Source organism: Pezoporus flaviventris, unplaced genomic scaffold (assembly GCF_033815535.1).
Source record: "Pezoporus flaviventris isolate CSIRO_AGI_PZ_B2104156 unplaced genomic scaffold, CSIRO_AGI_Pfla_v1 ptg000041l, whole genome shotgun sequence".
In the NCBI taxonomy this organism is placed as follows: domain Eukaryota; kingdom Metazoa; phylum Chordata; class Aves; order Psittaciformes; family Psittacidae; genus Pezoporus; species Pezoporus flaviventris.
Genome location: NW_026892589.1, coordinates 2,120,546 through 2,138,583, shown reverse-complemented (window position 1 = coordinate 2,138,583; position 18,038 = coordinate 2,120,546). Strand labels below are relative to the sequence as shown.

At 43.2% G+C, this 18,038-nt stretch overlaps 2 protein-coding genes across 3 annotated transcripts in view; one reads left to right on the top strand and one right to left on the bottom strand.

Moving 5' to 3' along the window:
* Window positions 1-1,065: 1,065 nt before the first annotated feature.
* On the bottom strand, window positions 1,066-6,372 carry SPRING1 (SREBF pathway regulator in golgi 1). Of its 2 annotated transcripts, none has more exons than XM_061465773.1 (5): window positions 6,113-6,372; window positions 5,538-5,694; window positions 4,162-4,340; window positions 3,569-3,682; window positions 1,066-2,585 (listed from the first exon to the last, which is right to left on the bottom strand). In XM_061465773.1, the coding sequence occupies exons 1-5, from the start codon at window positions 6,221-6,223 to the stop codon at window positions 2,502-2,504; spliced, it is 645 nt and encodes a 214-aa protein (XP_061321757.1). In that variant the 5' UTR covers window positions 6,224-6,372; the 3' UTR covers window positions 1,066-2,501. The 2 variants fall into 2 exon arrangements, with proteins under 2 accessions (XP_061321757.1, XP_061321758.1); XM_061465774.1 differs by having other exon boundaries at window positions 1,068-2,585; window positions 4,189-4,340; window positions 6,113-6,369.
* A 16-nt stretch (window positions 6,373-6,388) lies between these two features.
* RNFT2 (ring finger protein, transmembrane 2) overlaps window positions 6,389-18,038 on the top strand; it is a 29,766-nt gene continuing 18,116 nt past the window's right edge. Inside the window, exons 1-6 of the mRNA XM_061465772.1 lie at window positions 6,389-6,523; window positions 7,445-7,624; window positions 9,712-10,197; window positions 13,093-13,571; window positions 14,699-14,775; window positions 16,333-16,433. Coding sequence (XP_061321756.1) covers window positions 10,115-10,197; window positions 13,093-13,571; window positions 14,699-14,775; window positions 16,333-16,433 — 740 coding nt within the window. The 5' untranslated portion in view covers window positions 6,389-6,523; window positions 7,445-7,624; window positions 9,712-10,114. The remainder of the gene's footprint in view (window positions 6,524-7,444; window positions 7,625-9,711; window positions 10,198-13,092; window positions 13,572-14,698; window positions 14,776-16,332; window positions 16,434-18,038) is intronic.

The following is an 18,038-nucleotide window of genomic DNA, read 5'->3' as shown; positions in this document are numbered from 1 at the left end:
TTGTGTTCCTTTCCCTGCTTGATCCACTTTTGCAAAGGGCCAGATCTTTCTGTGCACCATTGAGAGAAGCATGCTCTTTTTTTTTAATTGAAATGAAACAGATCTCCTCTTTGCCTCTACTTGCTTGTCTTTATTACATGTATTCAAGTTAGTGGCCCTCTCTGCTCCACTGCATTCTTCAAACTTGCAGTTTGGTACAGTTTCCTTTTAGTTCAAGAAAAGACATGAGACCAGGCAGTAGTCTGGAAACAAAGATACAGTTTTAATGATTCAATATATAACAGACACTAGTTGAACAGCTCAACAACCAGGGAGGGAAGATGCAGTTTCTGTTTCATTGAATGAACAACGATCACAATGCACTTCTGATCACATCCTGTTTTTCTAGGCCAGGAATTCCCACTAACATTGCCTGAATTAGGATGGTTCTTATGATTTATTACAATTACTGCTCCAAGCAGTGGTATCACCTGCTAAGGAATTAATACCAAGTTGGAAAAGAAAGCAAGAACAAGCCATCAGTATCTTGATCTTATCAGTAGTGGTGCAAAACATGAAGTGCTGGAATACATCTCAGCAGGAATAATAGAACAGACCAACCTGATGGCCTTCCCTGAGGAAAACAGTTAGGAAGTGCTGGAACAGGGGTGAAGAATGTTTAACACTGAAGAGAAGTAACCTCTGCTACCCTCTGAAGACAGCATTTCACACTGCATCTTCACACTGTATCGTGTCTGCTGCAGGAAGTTGCCATAGGGTGGCAGCAAAGGGGAGATAGAGTTTAGCTGGATAAACTGCTAATGCTAAAGCTTTTAAGCTTTTGGAAAAACAAGATTTTCAAGAGAATCTGCTGACGGAACCATTATCTCACTTGATTGCTTCTGGGAAAGAACAAAGAAAACAATGCAAGTAGATTTTATCAGATGGCTGTAATACTAGTTTGTATCTTACGTACTTGCAATAGTATTCTACAGGTATTTTGCACCACTGTGGTTTTATTTGATTTTTTTGGGGGGTTGTGTGTGTGTGTTTGGCTTGGGTTGGTTTGGTTTAAGCTTCTGTATATTTTATTTCAGTCAGGGAATGGGAACTACCAGTTTAAACAAACACACAGCCACAAAGTCAAAATCACGGAGGAGATGGACAGGGTTAAAACAAAAGAAATGAGGCTCTGCATATAGAAAAGAACAGCCCGATTTTGTCTGACAGTTGGACTTTGCAGTGACTTGCAGGGGGAGCACAAATTTAGTCAGCATTTTACAGGTTCTCTACCCATCTTCTCTGTGTTGCCTTAAGAAGGAGACAGTTTCAATTGCAGCCTTAGAGAGCTAGGAGAGATTGTGGGAGAACCACCCCTGTTCTAGGGCCATTCTGATCAGACTGAAATCCCAGAGTAGCAAACATATCAAAAGGCAAATCAAAGCCATCATTGCTGTTTAACTGAACTCATGCAACACAGTTGTCCTCAGAGGAGGGCTTGGTCCATGTTCTGACATTCCAATTACTCCACGCACAAGGACATCATTAAACTGAAATCCTAGAACTCCACCCTTTTACCTCCTGCACAACCAGGAGCAAAGTACATTTAAACTACCAAGGCCTGAACAAGTTCAAGCAGACAAATCTTCAGCGCTCCCTGTCAGAAAGTGGATTAGCAGAGAGCTGTTTGCAAAAGTAAGACTCCTCTTTGAGGAAACTGTTGCAGAGTAACAAGGAAAATGTTTAAAGACAATAAACATCCCACCCTAGGCAGATCCCTGCTCTTCTCTCATGCTATGGGACTTTGACAGAATAACAACTCCATTGGAGTTCTGAATACTTTAAACTCACTAAGAGGAACATAACCACTCTAGTGACAAATCCCAATACAATTCCTTTAGACTAAGGAGGGAAAAAAAACAATTTTATCCAGGATCTAAAATACCCTTTCTACCTGACGTAATAAAACAGGGACTGAAAGGCATCAACAACTAGCTATGCAAAGCATCAATACTTTCAGCTAGTAATCCATAGAAAATGAATAAATAATTCATAATTACATATGTAGTGTACACGATGCATGTCAAGGAATGCTCCAGAGAGAGAAGCACAACAAACATGCTTTAATCTCTACAAGCAAAAATCCTCCCATTATTACTGTCACACTGGGAAGCCTCTGGACTGCAGAGATACAACTGAACCTTCATGTCCAGCTGAAAAGCTACATTAGGTATTTTTCTCATGTTTTATAGCCTGGATCAACTCTGTGCATCCTAAAATGTACAGAAAGTATTCAAAAACAGCACTAGTACAACACTAGTACCTAAAGCAGGTGCATAACAAACTGAAGAAAACAAGATTCAATCCTGGAGTCCCTTGCTTACACTGTACACCCCTGGATTTATCCCCAGAAAAAACATCAGCCTTTTACACTGAGGCTTCTGTAAAGCAAGAGGTGTTGTCTTGCTCTTTTGGATTCTAGTCTCCGGTTCCTCCCCTTTGTTGCATAGATCATGCAGCTTTCAAACAGGCAGAAGCTCGGGGGGATATTCACCATAGCAGTATTTTGCAATTGGATCTCTGTAGGTGTTCTCATGTTGCACGCTCTGTCGGGAAGAGAAGGAGAAGCTTTATCAGAACATACATACTGAAACAACACAACCCTTCACCGAGGCCAGGACCCGGAGCATTTATACACATTCTACACAGTAGAGTGTCATCTGGAGTCAAACAACACTGCACTCCTAACATGTAAAAGACAGGTTCTTTATTACAGTGCTTTATTGTTGAACCACACCCAGAACTTCCTTTTCAGAAGGCTACCCAAGCATGTGGGAACAGATTCTGTATTAAAATATACTTAAGCAGTACTGTCAAATGTCCTAAGCAAACAAGACATAATACAGTTGCTGTTTGAGACGCGTGCATTTTTTCCTGAAAAAGCTAGAGTTCAGGTATTATGGATAAAAATACAACAACTTTGGAGACATTTGGAACTATGTCCTTTGTTTGCAATCTATCCCTATTACTATACTAAATACTCAAGCTGTATGACATCTCCAACAGCACTGAGAGCTTGCTTAGACCAGAGCCTCCAATAAAATCCCACAGGTAACAGAAGTTCATCTGTTCTTAAAAATAAACTAAAATTAAAACATACTTTTTGAGTTCCTATGCAGATGATTGTCAGTGTATGGTAAGTCTAGAACTGTACCATAAAGTTAATAGCATCCTTTAACTACTGGGAACAATTCTGACAATATGAGAGCTTCCCCAGAACTCATCCAAGATCTTCACTAGTCACTGAACTCAGCTAGTCTCTTTTCAGATAAGTAACACTTTTCTAAAGAGAGTGTACAACTTATCCTGCTCTAAATATGCTCTTTGCCCTTCATTTACTCCTGGTGTTACCATTTCACCTTACAAATCAAAGGATACTGCCTCACATTAGCTCTCAGCCATAGCTTCAGTGTTTATGAAAGTGCCTGTGTGCACACAAGCACAACAGACCAGCCATTCACAGGACTAAGCCCCGTTTTCAAAGGGTATTTTTCCATTTTTGAGCACTGGGCATGTATTTGTGTCTTACCTGTGATGAAGTCCTGCATTTTGCCAGACACAACTCAAAGTGATCTTCCACTGCCATGAAGAGGTTTTGGAAAGCAATAGCTGCCCGGTTCAAGAAACGTTCCAGAAGATGTTGCTGAAGTGGTCAGCAAAAAAGGCAACAAAACAAAAAACTGTATTTCAACAAGGAGTAACCAAAACCCATCTTAACCTACACAGCTGAAGTCTCAGAGGAATAGTAAGCAACTCCACTTAGAACTTCTAGCAAGCACTGAAAGGTTAACACATCACAGAACCAACAGTAGGAAGAGAGTCTAGAGCAGCTAACAGAACACAGGGGAGTACCAATTGCAAAACTAATACTGGCTGGAATAGCTTTTCTGCAATCAATTCCCTTCAACAAACACAATCCCCCTGGTGCTGAAACATCTTGCAAGGCTCCCAATATTTCCTCTCAATGGTGGGAAGGATGAACTTTTTTTGAAGCTTTATTTATAGCTTGCCATATGCAGCTTTTCCTCATCCTTCTGCAAAAAGGAACTGTCCCCTCTAAGGAAAAAGTCCCTCACAAACAAGCACTTTAAGGGACAGAGGAACCCGAGCAACTGAGAACACCTGAAAAGCAGGAGAACAACTCTGCACCTTGCTGGGCTGCAGGCAACAGGAAACACAGTACTCATAGATACTGCAGCAGCCGTTGGGAAGGCAGCTCTCACAGCTGTACAGCTTTGTACTGGGCACGTTGACATTACAACAGCCATTTACCAGTAGGTCCTTCCTCTCACAGATGTAGCCTGAAAAACAAAAGTAGTAGTAACAACTGGCAAGACGTACCCCTTTGTAAGCTCTATGGAAATTTATAGTAATATTCACATTACTTGAGAGGAGGTTGGTTTATCATTTAGATTATGATCGCCCTCAATTTGACTCAAGTCCTAACTAGCAATAACACTTAGACACAGGGATGAGTTTCACAACAACCTGGTTGTGAAATAATAGGTACAACTGCTATGTACCTAATACATTGTATGTACATTTTAGGTATTTAAAAGCAGAACATTTAAGCTCAGATTTCTTTCTGGCATGATTCATTGGTGTTATTAGAAAAGGTGACTGGTGATCACTGTACTGGAAAAGAACTGTATGTTCTTTCAACTGGCCTATGTCTAAATAACTCTGTTTAGTTCCGTATGAAGAGACTTAGATTTATCCACACAGGATAGCTGTAATAGTCAATTGCTCAGCAGAATCCTTACTAGTTCAGAACCACAGCATATGCCCTTACAGGAACTGTACTACCAGTGTTAGACTGTGAGAGCTCTCTGTGATGTTAAAGACCTCAGTGAATTGGCAGTAAGTATAACTGAGGCAGTGCTAAATTTTAAATCAATGCAAATCACACAAGATGGGGTGGGTTTTCTACAGCCTTGATTTCTTTTTGAGAAAGCTCCAGTGCCTGACCAACAAGCTCACTGGGCAGGAAAGAGCTCCATGCACTGAGAACAAGTGGCTAATGTGCTTGGGTTTACAAGGGTCAGATGAGCTCCTTAACTGTGACTGAGCACTAATGATACCACTCCTGAGCTCCCTCCAAGCAAAGCCAGTCAGGTTTCCCCTATTACTCTGCTTAATATAGCTGACTTTGGGAATGCACAGGGAGCTACAAATAGTTCTGCAAGCAACCATGCTAAAGCAAGCAGGTCACAATGTAAGTTCTGTGCAGAGGTAACTGGAGTGCTTTGAAACTGAGGTGGGTCTGGGACCAGCAGAGCCACACCCATGGCATGCTGAGCCCCTTGGACCCACGCCTGCTGTGCAGTCAAACAGCAACATGAATCCAGTCTGTGGATGGAACACCAGCAGCTGAGATGATGCAGTAAGAATGTCTCAAGAAGGAGCAATTGCTACTTGAAAGGGCCATCAACAATTGGACAGGCAAAGCAGCACTAAACACTGCAACAGGCAGAATAAATTCTTAGTATCAAGTATACCCAGTTCATCTGTAATGAGGAGCTTCCCCTGCACAGAATTCCTGCACTGGTTACTCAGCTGACTGCTGTTTCCCGAACTGAACTTCACCTTCCACATGATCGGCTGCTCGTGCTCCTGCACTTGGAGGAGATTCCGATCTCTCACCATCCTCTCTTCCTGCAAGGAAAGACAGTAATGCAGACAGACATCCAAACATGCAATTCCTTCTGCCATTCCAGTCAATGTGCTTTTCCCCCAGTTAGAAATGTCTAGTGGCATTAAACTCTGCAGAATAGGAAACTACAGTGTCAGTGCATAAGCAACACACTACTTGCAGTAGGTTACTTTTCTCATGACAGAAAGCAGCACAATCCAGTAAAACGGGGGATACAAGTTCCCCAAAGGCTCACCTAACCCAGCTGGATTCAGTCACTGCCACTACAGAAGCAGCACGCGTTCCATTAAATAACCCTAGGTACACATACCCCTCTTTCGCAAGTTCCGCACCTGAGGAACAAGAGTTACTCTGGGATAGGGATGTTTTACCCGCCCGCAGAGGCCCGGTGCCGAACGCCGCCGCCGGGAGGGCACTGACCTGCTTGAACGTGCTCGTGAGGAAGTAGACGAGGGATAGCCCGAAGACGACGCCAAGCACCCAGCGCTTCCTCAGCAGCCGCCGCCACAGCACCGCTCCCCAGGGCACCATAGCGGCGGGCAGGCCGCGGGCTGGGCCCTCAGCCCCCCGCCGCCGCGCTCGCCCGCCGCAGGGACGGAGAGGAACGGCGGGGGCAGCGCTGATCCAGGACCGGCATCACCGGCTCCGGCAGAGAGCCGAGCCGAGCCGAGCCGAGCCGAGCCACTGCCCGGCCTCCCTCCCTCCCGGGAAGCGAGGCCCAGCCGCTTCCGCCAGCCGCGGGGCGGGGTAGGCGGAAGCCGCGGATGTGCGTGCGCTGAGGGGGTGCGGCCGCGCCGGGTGAGGGCGGTGCTGGCGCCGCGGCCCGCACGGGTAGGTACCGGGCTGCGGCCTCCGGGGACGGGTGTGCTGGTGTGGAGGCTCGGCTCTGCCCGGCCCCCGTGGACGTTCAGCTACGAACTGCAGCGGGAATCTCCTTACCGCGCCGAACTGGAAAAAAAAAAGGCCTTGCCTGTGCCTCTGTGTGTGTACATATATATGTGTGTGTGTACATATATGTGTGTGTGTACATATATGTGTGTGTGTGTACATATATAGTGTGTGTGTACATATATAGTGTGTGTGTACATATATGTGTGTGTGTACATATATATGTGTGTGTGTACATATATAGTGTGTGTGTACATATATGTGTGTGTGTACATACATATATATGTGTGTATGTTACTGCATTTGTAAATCTATATTGTGTGTCTGCGTATATATGCAGTGTTCTCCGTCAGGGATTGCAGTGACAAGGAGTAATAGGTTTAACCTTAAACGGGAGAATCAGGTTAGATATAAGGAAGAAGTTCTTTACAGTGAGGGTGGCAAGGTACAGGGTGCCCAGAGAACCCATCCCTGGCAGTGTTCAAGGCCAGGTTGGACTCAGGGGCTTGGAGCAAGCTGCTCTAGGGGAAGGAGTCCCTGCCTGTGGCAGGGGTTGGAACTGAATGATCTTAAGGTCCTTTCCAACCCAAACCATTCTGTGATTACACACATGGACATGAGTGTGTGTGTGTGTGTGTTATACACAATGAAAGCAGAGCAAAGCCCAGCAGGCACCCAGGGACTGTCTGTGCAGTGAGCAGGGCTGCAAGTCCCACTCTCAGAGGGAAATGGCCTTGTATCATGCACACGTGCTGGAGTTGAAGCACTAGGGGTTCCTGCTTCTCTCCATCTTTCCCAAAGAGATGGAAAGGTGAAACTCACTCTGCTATGGTGAAAATGACTCTATGTATGTGCTTCTTACAGGTGCGCCTGTTTGAGCACTGTGGTCAGGTGCCTTACAATCACCCAGCTTGAAGGACCTGTGATGACTTTGAAATTTGGACCATCTTGGATTATCTGAAGCACTCCATGTGTGAGATGTCTGCATCCTCTTGAGCTTCCCTCTCTTCCATCCTTGCACCTCTCGTTAAACCTGTTCTTCAGGTACTGTTAAAAGATGTTCAAGTGTAGCAAGATGAAAACCCCTAATCTAGGAAAGGCAGGAGCAGTGGGTATAGAAGCTGAGTGCCTTTTGGAACAAGGTCTGTTTAAATGCTCTTAAATCTGTGAGTCTCTGAGCAGAACAAATACATCTCGTGAAGTCCTGACTCTTCAGTACTTGGCATTTCTGTCACTGTCCCCTTAATGGTTGATGCCAAAAGATTTTTCTCCCCATAGAGAGAGAGAGACATCATTTGGGAACATGATTTCACCTCACATTACAGTCTGGTAGACTTCTAATGGCCTAGAAGAGAGTGGAGGGTTTTCTAAGTTGCAGAGTTATCTCCACACTGACTCTAACTCTCTTTATGTAGCACAAGAAGATGGACAGATTTCTTTATAAGCAGTGACCCCAGAGTTGTTCACAGGTAGGACAGCTCTGCCTGCGTGGGTCAGCCTGGCTTGGCCTTTTCATCATGTCTTAATTACCATTTTGGTTAAAAAGGGATAATATATATTAAGTTGACAGAGATACTGTCAGGCAAGGAGTAAATAACAATTGCTGCAGGGAAGGCAGTAGTAAGTCTTGTTACTATAAATGCAGCTTTAAAAAATCTGGAAAAAAGAAAATATTTATGTTTTTACTGTATAAAACATCCTTAAAAATGAATTTTGGTCCTGAAAACACAACACGAAGCGTACAGCTAGAGATTAAAAAACTGCTGGGAGTTAAAGATCAAAATCCGTAGTAAAGAGAGTGTTGGTGACTTAGGGTGTCCTCTCCCTAAAATGTGTTGAAAGCTGTCTTTTTCCTGTCATATATGATGATGCAAAATGTTATTTATATAGGGCTGTGTATTTACATTAACTGTCAAGGGGATGTGCAAAGTTGGCAGCTCATATTAAAACCTCTGTGTTCTCTGTCAGTGATGACTCAAATCCAGTGTTGTCTCAGTTCCACCCACTTCATTCATGGGGTTCTGCAAGACTGGATGTTACAAACCAAAAGTCTTTCTCTTTGTTTTGTAAATGTGAACATTTTTATCTTCATCTTTTTACAACTTTGATACAGTTCAGATTTAACTGAAATACACTTTCTTCTGTCACTGATTCGTAACTTATCTTCAGGGCTGGACAAACTCCATATGCTTTTATTGCAGGTGTACATGGTGAGCACAATTGTCTCTTTATGAGCTCTGAACTGCATGTTTTGGGCTTTATCAAAGCATAAAAATGGAATTTAATGCAGTTTTCCATGGGCTAGTGGGTCACTGAAAGGGGGGGGGGTGGGGCTGAAATAAATATTCTGTGTTTTCTATGTCTCAGCTCTGCTTACAGACAGGTAGGAAATGTTCTCAGAGCCATTGTGCCTTTTCAGAATAGAGATATATGGCTACACATTTATTTACATATATTCATGGAGTATGAAATAAGTAATGTTGCAACTTTTGGTATTCAGAAGTATTTAGAGCCTTTTACATTTTATTCAGTAGCTGTTGTAGTTTAGGGCTGTGTAGGATCAAACTTCAAGGATTTAAAGGATGTCTCTCTCAAGCTTCAATGAAATGCCTGTGTGAATCTGGACAAATCACTTGCAAAACCAGCCTATTCCTTAGGTTTTATGTAACTAATATAACATTAAGCAGTCTAAGTATTTGCCAGTTACTCTGTGCTGTGCCTTGATGATGATACTGTGTTCTTTGCTTTTGAATTAACTTTAGTTTTAAAAGGTGGAATGTGTTTGAGGTTGTTCCCTTAAAATTAGACACTTGAAAGCAGAGATTGAGGTAACTAAATGAAGAACTTCTCTCCTTGTTCTAGAAAAAGTTCCTGAAGTTAATACAATTCTAGTGCCTTTTAATTTCCCACTCCAGACCTTACTTTATGCTGACAATTCCAGAATGAATGGAGCAGGAGCATGTGATCTTTTGTGTATGTGCATATTACTTATGACCATTGTGCAGAGTTTGCCAATGGCATTTCTGTGGTTTAAAAGGAGTGGGTTGCTTATTTGAAACAATATTGTCCTGACCTGACTGTATTTTTTCCTTTAAAATGTTTATATGTTTTCTTTTTTCCCTCCCTCTCAGTTTTGCCTTACAAAGCAAGTTTCTTCAGAAGAGGAAGAAGAGATTTCACTTCCAGAGTGAAACTGATTCCATGTCACATCAAGAGCTTCTCTGTTGTCCTCAAGTTCGCTGTCAGAACATCTCATCACAAACCTGCACACTCCTTGTGACGACTGCCATGGGCTGCAGAAGGGGATGTGACTAGTTCCTGCCCTGCTTAGAGACCTCTGTGTGTGTTTCCGTTTGCCAGTTGAACGCTGTTCCCCTGCAAGTGTGCTGAGAAACAAATGCAAGCTCGAGGTGGCCTTTCAGAGAAGCCAAAGATTTATGCCAGCCATGTCACTAGCTGAATGGGTCTCACAACCCTTTGACTCTGTGGGTCTTTGTTAGGAGTCACACTGGGATTTGTTGACCTCCAACATTAATGTTGAGTGTGCTGTGCTTTAAGGTTTTGAGGAAAATGCAGAGACGGCATAGCAGCAACACTGACAACGTTCCTCCTGAAAGGTACATCTTTTTCCTCCTTTTTTCCCTTCATTTTCCTCTCCAGAGGGGAATGTTCTGATTTAAATGTATGCTGTGGTTTAGAAAATGAAAGTTCAAAATTAAGGAAAGCATATATGTCCTGTGCATGGAGTGTGGCCAGGCTTTCTGCTTGAGTTTAGAGACAGGATTACTTTTCTCCAACATTTCACTTAATGGCTGCTACCACCTGCAGTGTTTCAGATTTCATGGTCTGGTGTGGCACATATGGAGACAGTTGGCTTAGCATAGGCAGGATATTTGGGGGCTCTAGAACAGTGATTCATGGCACGGTCCTGTGGGGATCCTGAGTGCTGTCAATCCAAAAAGATCCATCTGTGTAAACACAGGCTATTTATACTGTTATTAAGGTATTTTAAAAGTCTGCTCTTCTGAAACTCCCAACTACTATGACTTAGTATTTTATAGCGAACTTGGGTGATCCTTTACATCATCCCAGAATCTGTATCTAGCTTTATGTATATGAATATTTAGAAGTAGAATACAAATAACCTCTAATTCACTTCTGTAATTATAATATCAGCAAGGGAGGCTTGCCACTGTTATTGTTCTGGTGCTAAATATTCCCTTGTGCTTTCCCAGGGTTAGAGCTTGACTTCTAGCTTGGTTTTGGTTTTTTTCCCTAAGAAGAAACTAGTCTAATTGCTCTAAGGCAAAGATGGAACTAATCAATCATGGACCACTTCTAGTCCCCATTCTGAATTTCAGGGGAAAAGAAAGCCATCTTCAGCTTTTTCAGCATGATGCTGCCCAAGCCTCACTGCAGGCTGTGGGTTTTATGTCAGCAGGCAAGGCTGGGACTTGAGAGGCGCGTTAAGGTTGTATGGGCCCTCTTGTCTGTAACATAGAGCTTTCTGAGTCTGTGCAAACTTGTAAGGCACTTCAGGATTGTTTGAATGGTTCAGATATATTCAGGGTAGGTGCCTATTGCTGAGTGCAAAGGATAAGCAGAGTAATCTCAGTTGGTTTTTGTAAATGCTTCTGTTTCTTAACAGCGTAAATGCATCTTGTCAGTACCATAGGCTGGAGGTTTCCTAACTGTCAAATGAAAAGTTGTTGCCACTGGTCTTCACTTCCTGTTAACTTCAACAAATTCACTATTTCATCCTTGTTTATTTGTTTTTAAATACGCCCCTGATGAATTCTTTCCTGTTGAAAGTGGAGTCATGTATCCTGGAAGTATTTTTCCAAACAACAATTGTGTCTTTATCTCTGACACGGGGTCCCACCCGACTTGTTATGTTCCCAGACATAAGTCCTGTCACATTGTGTCCCTCTCTTGTGTATACATCCCTCAATTGTAATGTTAGGTGTAAAGTCCAAGATCTGGTTGACGAATATTTTAAACCAAAAAGAGGTGTGTGATGTCTTTGACTTGATTCCTTGCTGGAGCCTGTGGAGAGACACTGGGAATGGGGTGTCACTATAAAAAGCCTTATTAGGAGTTTACTTAGTGGGAGGTATTCCCAGAGAAATTTGAAGCAATCTCCAGAGTGAGGTGAAAGGCAGTGCTCTGTGCCCTGTAAGATGCCTGGGGAGGCTTTGGAACCCATGGGGGAGAGAGGGTTAAGGGCCTTGCATGTGCTATCTCAGCTTGGGACCACTATTTCTAAACTTAGAGATCTCCCAGGACTAAAATCAAGAGAGACCCAAGCTCTGCAACATGCCTTATTTGTAGGCTTTGCCTCTTGCTGAGCTTTATTTATCCTTTACTCTCCTTTTGCAAGTTAGAGAGGTGTTTGCTGTCTGCCTAATGATTGTTCTATGGTTACCTGTATTGCTCCCTGTGATCTAAACTTCATGTGTATTAATTTCAGTACCACTGAGTTCAGGTGAAGAAAGCCTGTTTTCTTCTGGTGTTAGGATGAGGGTATTTAAGCCTTTCTTTTAGAAATCTGGCTATAATCCAACAACCTCAGGAAAGAATCAGTGCCAGATCTAATTCTGTCCAGTGCCCAGTAATTTGGGTACACCCATGTCCAGTTTGCCAAGAATATCAAAATAAAACAAGTTCTCTTGACCCAGGAGCACATCCTTCACTTAAAATACTTCTTGGGTCAGGGACACACAAGCAGGTCTCAACGTTTCTCTTCCCCAACTGACTCTGTGTCTTCTTGGTGTTACTCATCAGTGGGCAAGTAGTGATCATCCCTCAATAAAATCAGAAAATTTAGGGGGTAGGCCATTTGTTTGAGTTAGCTTGGTTAATGTGACCTGTCTTGGTTGTGCTGTGTCAGTTTACATGGGGCTTTGTATGTTTTGCTTGAAATATTAAGATCATTATAGACGATGTTGATTTTGGTATCAGATGTGTTATTTCTTTGGTTCCTCCAAAAGTAAATGGGGTGTCTGGGAACTCTGTTTCTTAGGGGAACTTAGGGGAAGTTCAGGTTAGATATAAGGAAGAAGTTCTTTACTGTGAGGGTGGTGAGGCCCTGGCACAGGTTGCTCAAAGAAGTGGTAAATGCTCCATCCCTGGCAGTGTTCACAGACAGGTTGGACAGAGCCTTGAGTGACATGGTCTAGAGTGAGGTGTCTCTGTCTTTGGCACAGAGTTGGAACTGGATGATCTTAAGGTCCTTTCCAACCCAAACCATTCCATGATTCTGTGAAGGAACTTGGCATTGTGATCAGTTCCTTCAAAGTACCCTGATCTTACAGTCTGCTTACTGGCCTCTAATTCTGCAACTCTGACTTTCCAACAGCAAATAGAGGGAAAAGCATCTGTCATCTGGGACCTTCATGTTCTGATAGTGTGTGAGGAACTCTTAATAGACTACAGTTAGGACTGGGCTATAAGACTGAGAAGTTCTGTGGCACTCATGTTGGTTTAATCACTTTCATGTCCATCCACTACAGAAACCGGAGCCAGACAGTGAGTTCCGAGACCAGCGTGGATGAAAGTGGAGTCTTTGAAAGTCTGAAGGCTGAAGCTTCCTCACCACAACAGTTGTTCTCAGGCCTGGCAGGCATCCCCTCAGGCACCATCACAGCCACCCCATTCCAGTCAGGTTTGGTCCTGGGCTCTTCAGCAGGAGGTGGGGAAGTATTCATTCAGATGCCAGCCCCAAGGGAGGAAGGGAGCAGTCGTACAGAGGGAGCCCCGTTCCACCACCGGCAATCATCCCATCATTTCCACCATGGCCATCACCGGGGTTCATCTCTGCTGCACATGGCAGGAGGGGATCGCCACGGGCACACTGAGGAAGGCAGTGATGAACAAGCTGGAACTCCAGCCCCAGCTCTTTCAGAGTTAAAAGCTGTGATTGGATGGCTGCAGAAGGGACTTCCCTTCATCTTGATCCTCCTGGCTAAAGTTTGTTTCCAGCACAAGCTTGGTAAGCATCTATCCTTTCTGGATTGTAAGTGTATTAGAGAGTGGTTAGGGAGCTTTAGCATGCTGTGGTGTCTGAGATATTTATCTGCATAACAGTGTCTAAAGGTAGTCTAGCATGAAGGGGACATATTTAATGCATGCATTAATGCAGCTGATAAATTCACCCTACTTTCAGTCCAAGCTGTTTTCACCTGTGTCAGTCCCATCTGTTTCCTGTCCTGGCCTGTGGGAGACCAGTTCTGTTCCTTTTCCTAATCTCTCCTTGAAATTCCTGTAGGGGCTGAGGATGTTACCAAGGCTTCTCCCTCAGACCTCTCTCCAGGAGAGGTGGGGAAAGCTTACATTAGTGACTAGCAAAGGCTGCTGTGTAACACAGAAGGGTTCAGAGGGACGAGACACTTTTCCAGCTGGAAAGATGGAAGATGTGAAATCAAGCCAAACAGCATCAGCGTTTATGTCTTACAGTTGAGATCTTCAGAGTTACCTAAACAATGTGTCTATGTAGGTTTCTTTAATAGGAGGTTAGTGTTTCAACCCCTCAGTGCTCATGTCAAATCCATTCTTCTAATCCTCCTCTTACATGAAATTATATGTGTGGCCTGTCTGAGGATCCTTACTCACTCTGGGAGTAATATGCTAGATTATCATCACAGGGAAGCCAATAATGCTTTAGTCCACCTTACAGTTCTGCCAGTATTCCCCAAACCAGGTATTGATTCATGTCTGAAACATCTTGCTCCTTGAATTTGATCTCCTATGTGGATAGCGTGCCTTGTCTTCTGCAAGCTGCTGAACTGATACTGTAACACTGTCATCTAGCCGAGTTCTGTTTGCACAACACAGCCGCAACTTGCAGCACTTCTCCTTCAGCACAGAGCCTGACATTAGGATGGAGCGTCTGTATTGGACCAGGTGTCAGATGCTCACTGCAGTAGCTTCATTTTCATTTGGACTGAATTTTAACTTTATGGAGTCCACACTGCCCTGGTTCAATCACTGTTATACTCAGTTCAACCAGAATATCACCCAGTATTTTTTTCCTAAGTTTAAGATGCTGACATCAAATGGCTTAAGGCTGAAGATCCTCCTGCTCAGCCCTGTGTACACTGACAGTGTCTTTCCCTGCAGGGATTGCTGTGTGCATTGGTATGGCCAGCACATTCGCATATGCCAACTCAACACTCCGGGAGCAGGTCGCTCTGAAGGTCAGTACGGCCTCTTACTCTCCTGTGGTCCCAGGCAACATCACTCTGCACACAAAACAATGTCTCTGTTGAACCTTCTTTTGCAATGTAGGGCTGAAAGCTGTTATATAAATACATATCTGTCAGATTAAGAGTACTGTGCTGTAATCCTCACTTCCTACTTCTCCCCATTGATAACTTTCCCACAGTTTATATCCTGCTCTTTTTGTTTAATTATGCTACACTTTTACAAGAGAGGAAAGGTCAGGGATATCTTAATGTGCTCTTGGCTCTGCCACTGCTGTCAGTGCATCTTCAAGCACTCCTCTGCACCTCAGTTTCCCATTGTATACCACAGAGGTGCTGAAACCTATTCACTAGTTAATGAGGAGATTTAATTTATTATCATTTAGAGACTGTTTTGAGACATTCAGCTGAAGGATTTTGTAGCTGTATTGCTTGTTAGTGTCTTGATAATGCTCTGGTGATAATATGCTTAGAATATAAAGAAACCAGGAGATCTTTTCAGGCCTTATAATCAGTGTCAGCAGAATACTTCAACAGCACTGAAAGCACAACACTAGAATTGCTTCTTTTGATAAAAATTACATGGGTGGCACAAGTGTATATTTCTGTCTCCCAGCAGGAGTGGAATAAATGTGATACAGTGCTGAATGAACAGATAAATTGCACAATCATGTAACAGATTGCTGTGGCCTTGCCCTTTGCACCTTTGTCTTTCAGGCAGTGTGCCCCTTAATCCACCTGCTTTAAATCTCACCCTAACATCCCTGGCTGTTGAGTAGCTACAAAGAGCTGTTTTCTTAATAAATCAGCTCCCAAGAAAAATGCTGGGATTTTTCCTCCCAGGAGTAAAATTTACTCTGGTATTACACCAGGCCAAGACCCAGGACAAGATCTTCTGCCACCCACTTCCGTCTGTAACATTCCATGTCTTTTGAAAATGAAAATTTACACTTCTTTTGACCTTTATTTCCTCAATCAAAAATGCATATGCTAGAACCAGCATGTGTCCAGATCACATTCACAGGTGCTGCGTGCAGTGATGGGTTATGTTATATTTGATTTAGCTAAGCCTTCTGTGTGACTTCGGGTCTATTTGTAAAACACCCCTTTGACAAAGTGTCCTTTCAAACAGGTGACAACTCAGAATTACAGGACAACATATGGACTTTTTTTCTTTCCTTTTGTTTTAACCTCTTGTCAAACTGCATTTTGAATATCAGGAGAATTTAGATGTCCCAAGAACGATCCCAACTTTGAAAACTGAATTCTGCAAGTAAGGCTGTCGTTGTCACTGGCGTATTTGCTTGATTTCTCTGAAGTTACTTTATGTTAACGAGTTAGCTGAGTGAGAGCCATTTCTGCTTGTGTTTCTGTATATCTTTACCTACAGCCTGTTTCTGAGTTGTAGTCCTATGTAAATAAACTAACTACTGAACACTTAGTGGCATATTTGTATCCCCTGGGTTGGTCTTGCATTTTTCAGCAGTCAAAGACTCAGCACAGTCATTGAGACTTTGAATTTATCCTCTCTGCTTCTTTCTTCTTGCTCAGGAGAAGAGATCAGTGTTGGTTGTCTTGTGGATCCTGGCCTTTCTCACTGGAAACACCTTGTACTTGCTCTACACATTCAGCTCTCAGCAGCTCTACAACAGGTGGGCAACATTTCCATTGTTAATGATAGAAGGAAGTGATAATTTCCAGGGAGGAAAAGAGGGAAACCCACTTTCCTCCACACTTTGAGAGGAAATGTGCATACTGATGGTATCTGCTGTCTTTGTTAATATCACTGTAATACCATTTGATGGAGGAAAAGAGTGTGTGTTACTCCCACCAGTGGACTATGCTCCTACCAATGAATGACATAACCAGGGTCTGAATGGGTCAGGGTGCGATGATGCACTGCCGTGTTGCTGCTTGAAACATGTACACTTGCAGTTGTCTTACATATCAAAGCAGGGTGGATACTTTTTTATAGTGGGGCTTCTGAATTTTGACCACTGCGACTGAACATAAAGAGAAGGTGTTGGAAGCAGGTAAGAGATTGTCCCACTGATTTTCCACTTCCTCTGATGTTTTCTTTTCAGTCCATCAAGCTTTGAGTCTATTACAGGAGATAAACTGGAGACGAAATAATAGTGTTTTACTCCTGTGTCCTCTGGGCCTGGAGGCATTTGGATCTGAGGTAACTAAGATAGCCTCCGCTTTCAGATTGTGACTGGAGCAGTTCTCATGTACAAGCAAGTTAGTACCCAGGGATTCGGTTCAGCACTATCCCTGCCTGTTATAAAGCAGGGATTAAATGACATATAGGAAGCAAAGATACAGAACTTAAGCAAGGGAGTGCTAGTAGAATAAATAGGAAGCAATGGAGCAATATCAAACCTAGTTATGTGAGAAAAAGGTTTTTATATTTGTAGCTAAAAAGATAGGAATTATCTTCCCAATGAAAAATTTATTTGTCCCATTGAAGACCACTTAGAACTTCAGACTGAAAATACAATGTGTGTCACATGCATCAGTGGGATTGTGGCTACATGGCTCTTGGCTATGTTTTTTCTGTTATTTATTTCATTGCTTCCCTGCTTCTTCCCACTGATACCGTCTAGTAAGTGGAAGAGTCAAGGTCTGCCCACAGCCCTGGTATCCTTTGGAATTGCCCCTAGTGTATTTGGGTTTGATCATTGGGAAGTTCTGTATGTAAGTGCTTCTAGTAAGCAGGAGAGATGAGGTGTATGTGTGGGTCCAAATGTGAGATGGTAAACCATGGGATACTCTGCATAGGGCTTGTAGGAGGGAAGAGGGGGGGTTAAGGTTAAAAGCATGAATGGGACTAGTTAGAAATGAAGGCTAGATCATCTAAAATAAAAGGGTTTCAGCAAATTGGGGCCATCCTACACACTGGTTAGGCCAAGGGTTATTAACAGGGGACAGACTGGGCAACAGCTTCAGTGGCAAGCCCTGTTCCTCCCAGTGTTGTGGTGGTGCCTGCTGGGTCATACTTGGGCTGGTGTATCTATTGCTTGCCGTGTGGGGACCTGTGACTATTCACAAGGCAGGCTTGGGAAATCAGAAATAGCTGCTTTGGTTTTGTTTCTTTCTGGCTTATTTTTAATTTTTCTGATTTATTTACTTTTTGCTTTTTTTTTCCTAGTGCATGAATAGTAGTAAAGTCTCTGATTCTGTTTCTGTTTTTAGGGTGTAATTTTACCTGTTGTGCTGTGCCAGTGTTGTGAGTATTTTAAATTCACGTTCAGGTG

Excerpts from the sequence above, each read along its gene's own strand:
- SPRING1 (XM_061465773.1), bottom strand. The coding sequence starts at position 6,223 with ATGGTGCCCTGGGGAGCGGTGCTGTGGCGGCGGCTGCTGAGGAAGCGC. Across the intron at positions 4,341-5,537 it reads CCTCATTACAGATGAACTGG|GCTACATCTGTGAGAGGAAG; the intron begins GTATACTTGATA and ends TTTGTTTTTCAG. Across the intron at positions 3,683-4,161 it reads GTTGTTCTCCTGCTTTTCAG|CAACATCTTCTGGAACGTTT; the intron begins GTGTTCTCAGTT and ends TGACCACTTCAG.